This window comes from Leucoraja erinacea, chromosome 21 (genome assembly GCF_028641065.1).
Source record: "Leucoraja erinacea ecotype New England chromosome 21, Leri_hhj_1, whole genome shotgun sequence".
Lineage (NCBI taxonomy): Eukaryota > Metazoa > Chordata > Chondrichthyes > Rajiformes > Rajidae > Leucoraja > Leucoraja erinaceus.
This window is the reverse complement of record NC_073397.1, coordinates 27,769,602-27,784,493: the sequence shown is the minus strand read 5'-3', so window position 1 is coordinate 27,784,493 and position 14,892 is coordinate 27,769,602. Positions and strand designations below refer to the sequence as shown.

Below are 14,892 nucleotides of genomic sequence, written 5' to 3'. Positions count from 1 at the left end.
ATAGCCCTTTCTTTGTGGAAATATGAGATGTTTGAAACACTACGGGCCGTAAATCCTTTCCCCTATTTACAGTAATCTCATTTACAGTACCATAAGGTTGAACATATTTTCTAGCCCCACAAGGTGGCAGTTAGCAATAACAAATTAGTACTTATGATATATAAATCTAATTCTGCCATGCATTATCCCATGCCACCAACCGGGAATATATTTGATAGGCATACCCCCAATATTGCAAGAAACATTAAGATAATTTGAGCAGCAGAGATACACAAATCTTCTGGTTTATCAGAAAGTATAACAAATGTTCCTATAGTTTGTGGGTGAGTTAGAATAGCATCTGTTTGCAACAACAAAATAGATTAGTGGATTCACAAGATTTGAGAATAGAATGTCATTAAAAGCATTTCCAGCATTTAGTGGAGATATTCCAGTCATTTCAATAATAACTAACCCCAAATTCCTGATCATTAGGCACAAAATAGTCCAGCTATTCTTCGGCAAAAATTGTAATGTACTACTTAATTTGCCACTGACACTATTCCTGCCAATATTAATGATTCCTATCCTGACTGTAACAGTATTTTGTTCTAGAAGTCAGGAAATAGATTGCATCTTCTGATGAGAACGGTGCGCAGATTTGGATGCCTCAAAATTAATTGAGGGCAGAAGACTTGTTAAAGCTATATTAACGCTAAACCATTCAGCTAAAAATGGCTGCGAAAGGAACAACTTTGATACCATGTTATCAGTCACTCGTTATTAAAATTGCATCTACATGTCCAAGTAGAAGATAATGATAATAATGTACAAAATATTTAACCTGCCTAATGCGAGCTGATTCTGTTGTGTAATTCAGCAAGGCTGATTAAACCACAAACAGTCAGAAAACAGCTGAGCAGGAGAAAAGTCTGTACACTGACCACAATATTAACTTTTTAAAAAATTGACAAGCAACATGTACACCAGATATGTTAATATACAATTAAAATTATCTTGATTCCTTTTGAAAACGGAGAAAATAACTTCATTCTCAGATATATAAGTATCAAAAAAGAAGTATATTGTTATTAAAAAACCTGCTAAAACAATGGCAGCATTCCTTGAAATGCTATAAGATTTTTTTTGGTATTTATGTTGTTGAACTATGATCCATTATAATGGGAATTCAAGTTATACACACAAAATTAATTCCTCAGAGCTTGAGATATTAACAATTCGATCTGCAATGACCAAATGATTTGGTTAAATAAATCATCATACATCAGTTAACAGTATTAGTTATTCTTGAATTCTTCACTTGTCTTATATAAGGCAGCTGAGATGTTTTACATCAGAGTTACTGTATATTAACAACAACCCAGAATATGTCAGAGAGAAACCTTGAGCTTCAATGAAGCATGTTGATTGGAGCTGTATTCTTTAAACTGCTGTACATCAAATATCTTACTTAGTTTGAGAGAAACCGTGTACTTTTGCTGATCATTCACCGGTTATCAATGTTCAATACAAATCAACAAATTGTTGTACAAAACTGGGAGTTACAGGCTGGTGAATATATATATATGACATATATATATATTATATTTTTTGCATTTTGCTAAAAAGACTTGCCTGGGATTTATACAAATATATTTCTAAGTGAGTGCCGATCATTTTGATGTGGTGATAGGAGATGTCAAAGTGGCAGTGATGCACATTCTTGCAGTCAAACAGCGTCTTCATACCAATACTTTTCATTTTGACTTCAAGCCATGTTTAGGTCTTTTGTATGGAAATGGTTGCAAAAATAATCCGTGGTCCTTGTAGATAAAGTAGATAATACGGAGAGCATAACAAATGCCCAAATTTCCCACAAAAGGGTCTGGAGATCAGTCCTTTACAAATTCGACTGGAAATGGGCCTGATCCGAATTAATAAAAGTGTATAAATGTAAACCGAAAGCACACTTTTTTGGACCCAATGAATGGATTTCAAAATGAACGGAAATTATGAGGAAAATTTGCTATGCTGAAATGAACCTGGTTAAAGTTCCCATGGTGATTAGTCAGAGAAACCAACTCTTTGCCAGCATATTGTTCTGTGCAGCTGAATATCAACTTTATAGCTGACCTATAGGTGAACCACAGGTGTTATTGGGATGTGTAGAAATGTTCCACATTATGCAAGGAAGTGTCTATTGTACACTTGCTGAGTTTACGACTGGCTTCGCACAGGAACTCCAGAAAGATCTTTTCTTATGATTTCATTAACTGCAAAGGAAAGAAATATAACGTGAGTATGTTCAATTCTTTGTGTGAGCGATAAAATATCAATTTCACAAATTCATAGATTTATCAATTAGTTTAGTTTAGAGATAAAACACGGAAACTGGCCCTTCGGCACACCGAGTTGCACGCTGACCAGCGATACCCGCACACTCACACGAGGGACAATTTATAATTTTACCAAGCCAATTAACCCACAAACTTGTACTTCTTTGGAGTGTGGGAGGAAACCGGAGCACCTGGAGAAAACCCACGCAGGTCACAGGGAGAATGCCCAAACTCCATACAGACCCGCTAAACTAAATCTCTAAACTAAACTAATCAATTAGTTTCAATTAAATGTAACATTACACAAATAAATTAGGACATTTAAATATTATTAATCTGTTTTGCATCAAAGCAATTGATAATACAATAAAATTCTTAACCGTCTCTCATTTTCAGTCATCAAGCTAAAAGCACAAGTGGCTGTGTAAGTTAATTTGAAACAATGCACTGGTAGTTATATATGTTAAACAGTAACATTACACAGGTAGCTGTATAAATTAACCAGAAACAATGCCCATGTAGCTCTGTAGGTTATCCAGTAAGGATGCAATAGACAATATATTCATGTTAGCAGCTAAACACTGGCATGTGCATGGTTATTGGGACATGGCAATGACTGAGAAGCATTCTTTTTTCTACATTTTAACTGACTGCTCTCCAATCACTACATTGCCTTTTGTTTTGGCCCAGATTGTTCAAGGAGCAGAATTAGGCCATACGGCCCACCATGTCTACCCTGCCATTCAATCATGGCTGATCTATATTTCCCTCGCAATCCCATTCTCCTGCCTTCTCCCCGTAACCCCTAACACCCTTACTAATTAAGAATCTGCCAATCTCTGCCTTTTGTGGGCTGAAAACCATAATAAAAACAAACATGCCCATTCATCACCGTCTGAATAAAATGGCAGTCATTTGGACTCAGAACCTTACATTGTGTTATATCTGACTTGCACGTCAGGAATCAAGAGGACCAACAACCATCATGAAAAGTGGATCAACATTTTTCAAAATTACAAAATAGGCAAGTCCCCATGTACTGGTGTAAGTAACTTTATTGTGTGGAATTGTCTCAATTTTACTGATGCACCCTGAAATTCATATATTTGCCAAAGCCATACTTGTAAAAGGAGAAACACACAGTGGACATTTACGATATGACCTCAGGAAGGTAGTGAAAGTTTTTTTTGTTCCATCGTCTCTTGCTTAGGTTTGAGTATGCGTTCTACAACTTCCTGCCCCTTGTGCTAAACGAGGAAATGATAGCTGTGAGTAAATGGAAAGTTTGGTTGCCCCCTCAATCTATTAATAACTTGAAGGTGAAAAGTGTGAGTGGAAGTTCTCAGTTGGCCCTTTTTGCTTACCTGCTGTAGGTAAAAAACAAACACACACACACACATTTGTTCATTTGTCCATTACATGGACAGGACAGGTTTGGAGGGATATGGACCAAACGCGGGTAGGTGGGACGAGGGTAGCTGGGACATGTTGGCCGGTGTGGGCAAGTTGGGCCAAAAGGCCTGTTTCGATGCTGTATCACTCTATGACTTGTCATCACACTAGCATGGTGAGTTTCAAAGAAACGTGTGAGCATCCAGGTGTCAATTTTCAAAACCATTATATGTTTGAGTGGATTCGACACACTGAAAAGATTTACAAAATGTTGGAGGAAGATGTATGCGCTTGTTCTGGAAATGAAATTTTAACTTTGTAAAATTCAAGAAATGAAATTACTGACATTTCAATTTCATCATGCATTGAAGAAAATGCTTTCCTCTTAAAGAGAGTTAAAATTCACCAGGGCAGCTATAAAGTTTCCGTTAATCTCAAAGGAAACAAACATCAAAGTTTATTCATGAAAAGACAGATTTTAAGAAAATACTTGGGTATGTTCAGTTAATTTAACATGTGAAACTTTGGAAAATTATATAAAATGTACAGAATAAAGAATGTGCTTACAATGTGCTATAACTGTAATTTTTGATACAGCAATTGCTATAACTGTGTTGTTTGCAATCAATAAGGGGAAAATGTTTCAAACCTCCATTTTTGTTACTTGCTTTCTTAAACTGCAACATAAAGAGGAAGCCATGGACACTGCAAAAACTGTGAATAGCTTGTTTGAGACGTTGTAATACAATAATTTATTGTTATTGGAGATAGTTTTAAGATCTAATGCTTCAAAGTTTATTGCTTGTCTATTGTGATAAACATGCAATTTCCTGGTGTCAGCGTTTTGCCCTCTGACTCAAATGAGGGAATTAAATATCCATTCCATTCACGGGAACAGAATTAAATTTCTGAGATAGAATACAAAATGTTGACACTATTGATACATTTATCACTGCCGGCTTCCGGTAGATTTCCAGGCATAGATTGCCCATTTATAAGAAAGATGCTGCCTGCCGTCTTTATTTTTGAGGCAACAAAGATGTCTCCTACAGGTGCTGTAAATGTTCTTATTTTGGCTGGGGGTTTAAAATAGGCTTTAAAGTCAATAAATATATTGGCATCAGGGTGCCCCGACTCTCTCTGATCTCAATTCTCTGATCACCAAACTCCTTTAAGTAACCAAAAATTATCTTTAAAAAAAAAATGGTGTACGTGCAGATACTCCAACCTCAGTCAAGATTTATGACAGAAGTTAGGTGATTCCTGCCAACAAGAAAATAAGAGGATGAATCACTCATAACATCTACAGTGCTTGCTGTTCCCATTTATCAATTGGCTTGTCAAAAGCATTGGAGTGTCAAAGCCAATTTAAAATGTTCTAAAACAACATCCCTCTGTCAACATTTATGGATAGGTTGAAGCATACAAATAAATTGTTCTATATTGCTGAAAATAAGTATGAATTGAGCACATCATACAGACAAGCTCTCAATCAAGTCTCAGTGTTAATACAAATGGTTATAGAGTCATAGAGTGATACAGTGTGGAAAACAGGCCCTTTGGCCTAACTTGCAATACCGGCCAACATGTCCCAGCTACACTAGTCCCACCTGCCCGTGTTTGGTCCATATCCCTCCAATCCTGTCCTATCCATGAACCTGTCTAACTGTTTCTTAAATGTTGGGATAGTCCCTGCCTCAACTACCTCCTCTGGCAGCTTGTTCCATACACCCACCACTCTTTGTGTGAAAAGCTTACCCCTCAGGTTCCTATTAAATATTTTCCCCTTAAACCTATGTCCTCTGGTCCTCGATTCACCTACCCTGGGCAAGAGACTCTGCATCTCCCCAATCTATTCCTCTCATGATTTTATACACCTCAATAAGATCACCCCTCATCCTCCTGAGCTCCAAGGAATAGAGTCCCAGCCTACTCAACCCCTAACCCTGACAAGTTACTTGTAAATCTCTGTACCCTTTCCAGCTTGACAACATCATTCCTATAACATGGTGCCCAGAACTGAACACAATACTCTAAATGTGGCTTCACCAACATCTTATATCCTCAAGATAAGATGGTAAGAAGCCAAGGCCAAGTCAAGTCAAGTTTATTGTCCACTGCACATGGATACAGAGCTACAGGTGCAATGAAAACCTTGCATGAGGCAATGGCTTTACCCCACTCTTACCTCTCTTTACCAGCTTTCTCCCCCTGGCTCCATCATTCTGAAGAAGGATCCCAACCCAAAACGGCTTCAGTCTATTTCTCTACCCAGATGCTGCCTGACCCATTGAGTTCCTCCAGCACTCAAGATTCCAACATCTGCAGTCTCTTGTACCTTCAGGCTGGGTGTGGAACTGTGACAAGCGGACCTGGTCTCCCAAATGACGTAGTGGTTAGCATGTCTATATTTGCAAGCCAAATTAGTGGAAAAGACTTGAATGTGGTAATCAAAGGGATCGAGAATTAAGGTTCATCAGTACATAAGTTCCAGGAGCAGAATTAGGACATTTGGCCCATCAAATCTACTTTGCGATTTAATCATGGTTGATCTATCTTTCCCTCTCAACCCCATTCTCCTGCCATTCTCCATAACCACTGACACCCGTACTAATCAAAAATATGTTAATCTCTGCCTTAAAAATGTACATTGACAGCCTCCATAGCCTTCTGTGGCAATGAATTCCACAGGTTCTCCACCCTCTGACTGAAGAAATTCCTCCTCATCTCCTTTCGATTGGTTAGTCCTTTTATTCTGAGGCTATGGCCTCTGGTCCACTGGTGGAAAAATCCTCTCCACATTCAGAAGAAGAGAAAGAAAGAGAAGAAATAAAAATGGAACAGAGAGAGGTCAATGAATAGGAAATAGAGTGACAGGGTTGTTTCATGAGAATAGCAGCAACAGGAAAGGGTGAATATTATGGGAAAATTAATTGCAGGAGTTGATGAGCTGATTGATTTAAGAAAGAGATGGAACGATGCGAGTCAGAAAAATATGCAAATAAAAGGGAAAATCCAAAAATGTTCTATTTCTAGAATGCAGGCATAGCTAGTTCAACTGACGATACTGCCCAGGTCTTTCCCAGAGAAGACAAATAAATCCTGGGGGTTGATGGTGGGTGGTGCCCTATTCTTGAACCACAGCTCTATACAATGATTTCCAACAACTAAGTTGCTTGCTGGCAGCAGAATGTGATCTGGAATCACGTACAACCCAGCCTAGAGAAGGGGAGCAATGATGCAAACCTAAAGAACACGAGTGAACCGGTGAAGCTTCATTGCTCACTTGTTGGATTTAAAAACTGTTTTCCAATTCTCCAATAGCCATGATGGAATTCGATCCTGCATTCCCTGAATAACGCCCGATAGTCCAACACAGGTACTGACTTCCCTACCATTGAAGGGATTTACAGGAGTCGCTGCCTCAAAAAGGCAGTACGCATCATCAGAGATCCACACCACCCTGGCCACACACTCATTTCACTCCTGCCATCCGGAAGAAGATATAGGAGCCTGAAAACTGCAACAACCAGGTTCAGGACCAACTTCTTCTCTACAGCCATCAGGCTCCAAATATTATATTGCTTACAGGGTATTATGTTTACGTATTCTGTTGTGCTGTTGCAAGTAAGAATTTCATTGTTCTGTTTGGGACATATGACAATAAAATACTCTTAACTTGTGACTTATGGACACCCCTACATAAGATCAAGGTCCAATTACAATGTCAATTTTTAAAGACCAACACATTTTTGTTTCTATAAACTATTTTTCCATTTTTAGTCATTGTTCTATCTTTGTGGTCCTTTGTGCTTATGATGCCATTCACTACAATATTCTGCAGGTATACGTATCATATTGAGGGATTTTTGTGTATTTTCTGGCTTACAGACAAGATTGACTCACAGATACCTGTCGAAAAGGAACCCATTCATTACCCTGGGATAGCTGACACAATTGCAACGAAGGTAGAGAGGAAAAATGAAAAATATACAAGTGCCAATTGGATGAATGAGGGAGCAATTGGAAAAGGGAAAGTTGGAGAAAAATTGGAAACATTGAAGTTTGCAAATTGTATTTTGGGATCAGATCTTAAAATAGTTTTTGAAACATCATGTGGCTAATAATTTATTGAATATTCTGTGCACGCTATAAGAAAAACATGTTGGATTTTTGCCAAAAGCCATTATTTTTCCAAGCTTTTGATGGCAGTCCAGCCAATTTGTTGCAACAATCCAGTGGCATAACTTGGGGGAATATAGTGATGCAGCTGATAGAGCTGGTGGAGACCCGGGTTCGAACCTGACTTTGGATTTAATGTGGAGTCTGCACGTTTTCACTGTGACCATGTGGGTTTCTTCTGGATGTTCTAGTTTCCCATCCCAAAGATGTGTAGCTTTGTGACTTATTTGGCTGCTGTAAATTGCCCCCCTAATATGCAGGGAGCGGCTGAGAAAGTGGTATAATTTAGGACTAGAGTCATCAGGTGATCAGGGTGTGTCGAAGGGCACTGTTTCCGTGTTGTATTTCTAAACTAAACTAATCTAAATCCTTCATCTAGGTAAGTTTTCACGTGTATCATTTCTAAACACAAAAATAACACAAGAGATGTTGTTAACTCCTTTCTAACAAATGAGTTAAAAAATGTAAATGCTGGCAAACAACTGATATACAATATGACATAGGCATTATTCCTACAATAGTGAAAGGTAAGATGCAAATCAGATGCAAAAAAAAGCTGCAGCTAAAAATTTGTACCAGTTGTAAAAACCTTTTGCCTGATTAGTTTAAGCTGTACAAACACTACTTATTTTCTTGACTACTATGAACTTCCTGTGGAGCAATGCATTACAGTAAAATGACGGGATTATCAGTGACTGCGAGGGCAGTTTGTCTTGGAGTGATACTCTGGACGGGTTCAGATTCTTTTCATTCCAGGTATCTTCCTGTGACAACTGTCTTTGTTTTTTTCAAATGCTATGAATAGTCTTAAATTTGTCCCCAGGCTTCTGAGTGGTTCTTCCATAAGCTGAGGCAATGTCTGATCTATACCATTGCGGACATTGGACTTTATCTCTGGAACTGGTGCGCTACAACGCTGATAATTATTTTTTTTGCTGTGTATCTTACCCTTCATTCTACCTATTGTACTTGAGTTTATGCTTTAGACTAGCACGGAGACAGGCCCTTTGGTCCACCGAGTCCGTGCCGACCAGCAATCACCCCATACACTAGCACTATCCTACACACTGGGGACAATTTACAATTTACAGAAGCCAAACCTGTACATCTTTGGGGTGTTGGGAGGAAACCGGAGCACCCGGAGAAAACCCGCTTGCTCACAGGCAAAATATACAAACTCTGTACAGACAGCACCTGTTTAACCCGGGTCTGAAAGGCAACAATTCTATCGCTGCACCAGTGTGTTGGCCGTTAAGTTTGGAATAGTTGTATTTATGTAGAGTGTGATCCGAATTGATTGGATACCTTGCAAAAAGAAATCGCTGTACCTCAGTACACGTGACAATAACAAACCTAATTCTAATTTGCAGCTTCACAACCCCTCTCTCCACAAATGTGATACATGAGCTACCACATGCACATCTCATCTCTCTTTGTCTTTGCGCATCCATTTAGCGCATCCTCCTCTTCCCGTATCCTCCCCACATCCTTCCCAACAACCTACTCTCTCTCACATGAATATGGCACATGGCAAACTGTCTAATGGATGGATTTGTCGATGAGCTAAGGATTATGAACCTACATGGCAGATGAATTCTATCAACAGGTAGACAAAAGTCCTGGAGAAACTCAGCGGGTGCAGCAGCATCTATGGAGCGAAGGAAATAGGCAACGTTTCAGGCCGAAGCCCTGTCTATTTCCTTCGCTCCATAGATGCTGCTGCACCCGCTGAGTTTCTCCAGCACGTTTGTCTACCTTCGATTTTCCAGCATCTGCAGTTCCTTCTTAAACAAATTCTATCAATCATTGCATCAGGAATGAGCAGCTGAATTGGCAGAGATGTTTTATAAAAATAAGAATCTCAGAAGAGATAGTGTATAGTCATTCCCTTGTCTGGTTTAATGGTTCATTACACAGAGACAAAGTCCTTGTCCTTATGGGCCATAACAAATATCAAATTCATGATTCCATTCATTTGAATTATTTTCGATGCTCATTTAAAATTATTGAATTGTTGTTTCCACGAGCGGGAGAGTCTAGGATTAGAGGGCACAGCTTCGGAATAAAAGGACATACCTTTAGAATGGAGATGAGGAAGAATTTATTTAATAAGAGGATGGTGAATCTGTAGAATTAATTGCCACAGACGGCTGTGGAGGCCAAGTCAATGGGTATTTTTAAGGCGGAGATTGGCAGGTTCTTGATTATTATATGGTGTCAGGGGTGATGGGGAGAAGGCACGAGAATGGGGTTGAGAGAGAAAGACAGCTCTGCCATGATGGAATGGTGGAATAGACTCGATGAGCCAAATGGCCTAATTCTGCCTCTATGACATGAACTTATAAAAGGAATGATCTGATCCAAATTTTATTTTCACAGACCAATTTTCAAAACTGTTGCCACTTTGCACCAGGTATGAAATTAGTTTGTCAACAATTGTATACACAATAGAGAATTGAGTAAAATAACTGAGGCAGTGAATTAAAAACAGTGAAGCTCACCAGTTTATTTTCTCATCCACAACTTTAGAAACATTCAGAGCCTTTTTAACCGATAATAATTTCACATCTTCTGCCTCAGAATGTTGACAGCCGTAAAACCAACATCGGTTATTTTTGGCTCTTGTGGTATTTAAGCAAATAAATAATTTATTTGAACACTTCACTAGTTACTTTAAATTGTACAATAATGCTAAACGTGAAAAGTTGATGTGAGACTTCCTGTACTGTTGGTTGGGGAAAGGATTTTATTGCTTATCAGTCCTTTATCTGATGTACAGAGATTCTGCCTACACTAAACAAATCTATAGGTTTTGTCAGTGAGGAAAGCAAGCACAAGACGTCAAGTAAGGACTTTCCCCTCCCTACAATGATCACTATTCCAACATTAAAACACTGTTTTAATTTTATGAACTTTCCCACCTCTGTGGCCACAGACTGCCTGAATGACTATAATTATGCAGCCTGTTTTGTTTACCCATTAATGGTTGGCTTAGAGATAGAATCTGCCATGCAGTCAATGCTACAGCAACAACTCCCAGCTACATCGTAGATTTTTATTTTCAAATATTGGTGCTCTAATCTTTAACTGCTGTCCATTGCAACAAACATAACACCAATATTTGAAGACCAAGACTGTAAAGCAGATAAAATGTAGAAACAAGGAACTGGTTTTCCAAGGAAAGACACAAAGTGCTGGAGTAACTCACCAGGTCAGGCAGCATCTCTGGAGAACATGGATAGGTATCATTTTGCGTCGGGACCCTTGTTCAGACTCAACATGGAAAGGTGTTATATTGGGTCGGGGTTCTTCTTCAGACTCAGCATGGATAAGTGATGTATCGGGTCGGGACCCTTTTTCAGAAAAAAGGTCTCGACCCGAAATATCACCCATCCATGTTCTCCAGGGATGCTGCCTGACCTGCCGAGTTACTCCAGCACTTTGTGTTATTTTGTGTAAACCAAAATTTTGTGTATTCCTCTTCTGGAATTTTTTGAGGATGTGACAAATAAAATGGATGATAGAGAGCCAGTGGATGTTGTGTATCTGGACTTTCAGAAAGCCTTTAATAAGGTCCCACACAAGAGATTAGTGGGTAAAATTAGAGCACATGGTATTGGGGTTAGGGTATTGATATGGATAGAGAATTGGTTGGCAGACAGGAAACAAATAGTAGGAATAAATGGGTCCTCGTCAGAATGGCAGGCAATGGCGAGTGGAGTGCCGCAAGGCTCGGTGCTGTGGCCGCAACTATTTACAATATATATTAATTATTTAGATGATGGGATTAAAAGAACACCAGCAAATTTGCAGATGCACAAAGCTGGGTGGCAGTATGAACTGCGAAGAGGATGCTAGGAGGTTGCAGGGTGACGGACAGGTTGAGTGAGTGGGCAGATGCATGGCAGATGCAGTATAATGTAGATAAATGTGAAGTTATCCACTTTGGCGGCAAGAACAAGGAGGCAGATTATTATCTCAAAGGTGTCAGATTAGGAAAAAGTGAAGTGCAACGAGACGTGGGTGTCCTTGTACATCAGTCACTGAAAGTAAACATGCAGGTAAGGCAGGCAGTGAAGAAAGCTAATGGCATGTTGGCCTTCATAACGAGAGGATTTGAGTATAGGAGTAAAGAGGTCCATCTGCAGTTGTTCAGGGCCCTAGTGAGGCCACATCTGGAGTATTGTGTGCAGTTTTGGTCTCCTAATATGAGGAAGGACATCCTTGCTATTGAGGCAGTGCAGCGTAGGTTCACGAGGTTAATCCCCAGGATGGAGGGACTGTCATATGAGGAAAGATTGGAAAGACTGGGCTTGTATTCACTGGAATTTAGAAGGATGAGAGGGTATCTTATAGAAACATATAAAATTATAAAAGGACTGAATAAGATAGATGCAGGAAAAATGTTCCCAATTTTGGGGGAAGCCGGAACCAGGGGCCACAGTCTAAGAATAAAGGGGAGGCCATTTAAAACTGAGATGAGAAAAAATTATTTTCACCCAGAGATTTGCGAATTTGTGGAATTCTCTGTCACAGACGCAGTTGAGGCCAATTCACTGGATGAATTTAAAAGAAAGTTAAATAGAGCTCTAGGGGCTTGCGGAATCAAGGGATATGGGGAGAAGGCAGACACGGATTACTGATTGTGGATGATCTGCCATGTTCACATGTGCTGGCTCGAAGGACCTATTTTTCATGTTTCTATATTTTAACATCTGCAGTTCCTTGTTCCTAGACCCTGATCCGATACAATGTTCTTTTCCAGTTTGATTCAAAGCTGGTAAATCAAATCTATATCTTTGAGCAGTTTTTATAAAACGTTAGCTGAAGTACGTCATCCCAGAGCTAATTGTTTGTAGAAAAGTCCTATGTTAATGCATTAGCACAAAAATTAAAGTTACTATTTCTCTAGAGAAATATAGTACTTAAATATTTGTGAACGATATAATATTATCACACCCGTGTTTTTTTTGCAACACTACCATTGCATTTGAATTTAATTCATGTTGTTAAGAAATCATGCAAATCTATAAGTTCATTCGGATCCAGTTTACATGACTTCATCTTTTGGTTAAACTACTTTTTGGGAAAAGAGACTAATTTGCCAGACACTCACATCCTGCCCTCCACAAGTGAAAGCTGCATACTCTATCCCCAAGGAGGAACCATTAATCAGAGAACAGTAATCACCTCAACTCTTCGGACCGAGGTGGCAGAGAAAGGACAGCAAACATACTGTTTACCTTCTCTCCTTGGGGAACCATTGCCGAGGCACTGGAATAGAAAAAATCCACTCGAGCCTGATTTTTAAGCTTTAATTGCACAAAGCATGCAATTTTATGTGCATTTTGTCATGTCTGCACACATTTCCTGGTGTATTTCTGCCCAATGGCCTGGATACTTCCTGGCACCATTCACCCTTACACCAATGCTATTTTCTGGTTGTATAATGATACCTTCAATGCGCATAGCTTTTCCTGCTTGCTTAATGGCAGAAATTAAAAAGCCAAGTTTTATGACATTTTGGTTTTAGTTTTGAGATGCAGCGCTGAAACAGACTCGTCGGGCCACTGATTTCATGCCTGCACACTAACGCTATCCTACACATCTTAGGGACAATTTACAATTTCCCTGAAGCCAATTAGCCTCCAAACCTTTGGAGTGCGGGAGGAAACAGGAGCACCTGGAGAAGACCCACGCAGGTCATGGGGAGAACGTACAAACTCTGTACAGACAGTTCCCATTGTGAGGATCAAACCTGGGTCTCTGGTGTAGTAAGGCAGCAACTCTACTGCTGCGCCACCATTCCGCCCCTAATATGGTACTAACTCACCGGCCCACAAAGTGTATATCACAATGATAGTAGGGAAAACTGTATGATGTAAAAGCCATCTTCCTTAAAGCATCCCTGTTACAACTTATGTTAACTTCAGTGTACCTTTCGTGCATCAGGAAGATGAGTAATCTAATAAGACACAACAGGACTTAAATCACAAAGGAAAGCAAGAAAATGAGAAGCAGGGGCATTACATAAATATAAATTGTTGATCATTATTGATTGCCCTAGTGGTGAGATTGGACTGAAAGCTAATTCAAGGGCTGGAGATTTTCATCTGTCAGTCACATATTCTCTACACATCCTGTGTGGCAAAACAGTCAGATACAGGATGGAAGATACAACCATTTTGATAATTAACACTGATCTCTATTTCAATTTTGGGAGATATTTTTTGTAAACAGTTTGTTTGAGGTTCTTTACACTTTCCTTTGTTTAAAAATGGGAACTGAAACCATAATTCACCATATCATTTAAATTAGGTTCACACTCAGCAAGTTTTATTAATATTTCAATATTAATACGCACCACAATTAAACAGTGGTGGTCTACTGATTTTCAAACAGATTTGGATGTTCAACACAGTTTGATTCCAAGCATGCTATACCATGAGTGGTCACCATCATCTCCAGCTACTGCTTGCCACACAGCTGTTGTGCAGCAGTAACACCATCCCACCTTCCTGCTTATGGGTTTGAGCTGTCAACAACAGTCCCTTTGTCTTTGTTTAAAGAGACTGGAGATTTTAATATTTGTGCTTTCTGCAGCGGCCTAGAGCAAAATGTTCACATTAGCCCTTTAGTTCACAAATGTTCTGACCTGGAAATATTCATGCTTATTTAGGCATCAAGAGATAGAGAAATTGCAACTCACAGGATGCAGAGAAGTTAGGGAAGAATGCTTATGTAGTAGATCGAACAAAGCTCCGTGTGTGGTCTGTTGGCCAAAGCCTTCCCCACTGTACACTGTACTATGACGGCAGTTACTAAAGGCTGCAAATTCTCTTGTACACTAAATGGTGTACTAGGTGGGTACAGCAGTACTGCAGACCACTGGTGAGTCAGTGTAATCTTTGGTGCAAACTACTGCTGCAGCTGATGTCTGAGGTTGAGGGTTGCAACTCAACATCTGAGGGGCAAATGGTCAACTGTGCTGAATTACCTCAGG

The 14,892-nt window shown here is 39.4% G+C and overlaps 1 protein-coding gene across 3 annotated transcripts in view; it reads right to left on the bottom strand.

Annotated features, from left to right (window-relative positions):
* Positions 1 to 1,614: 1,614 nt before the first annotated feature.
* Positions 1,615 to 14,892, bottom strand: part of nfatc2a (nuclear factor of activated T cells 2a) — a 115,000-nt gene continuing 101,722 nt past the window's right edge. For all 3 annotated transcript variants that reach the window (XM_055652464.1, XM_055652462.1, XM_055652463.1), the window contains one exon: positions 1,615 to 2,252. In XM_055652464.1, coding sequence (XP_055508439.1) covers positions 2,238 to 2,252 — 15 coding nt within the window. In that variant the 3' untranslated portion in view covers positions 1,615 to 2,237. The remainder of the gene's footprint in view (positions 2,253 to 14,892) is intronic.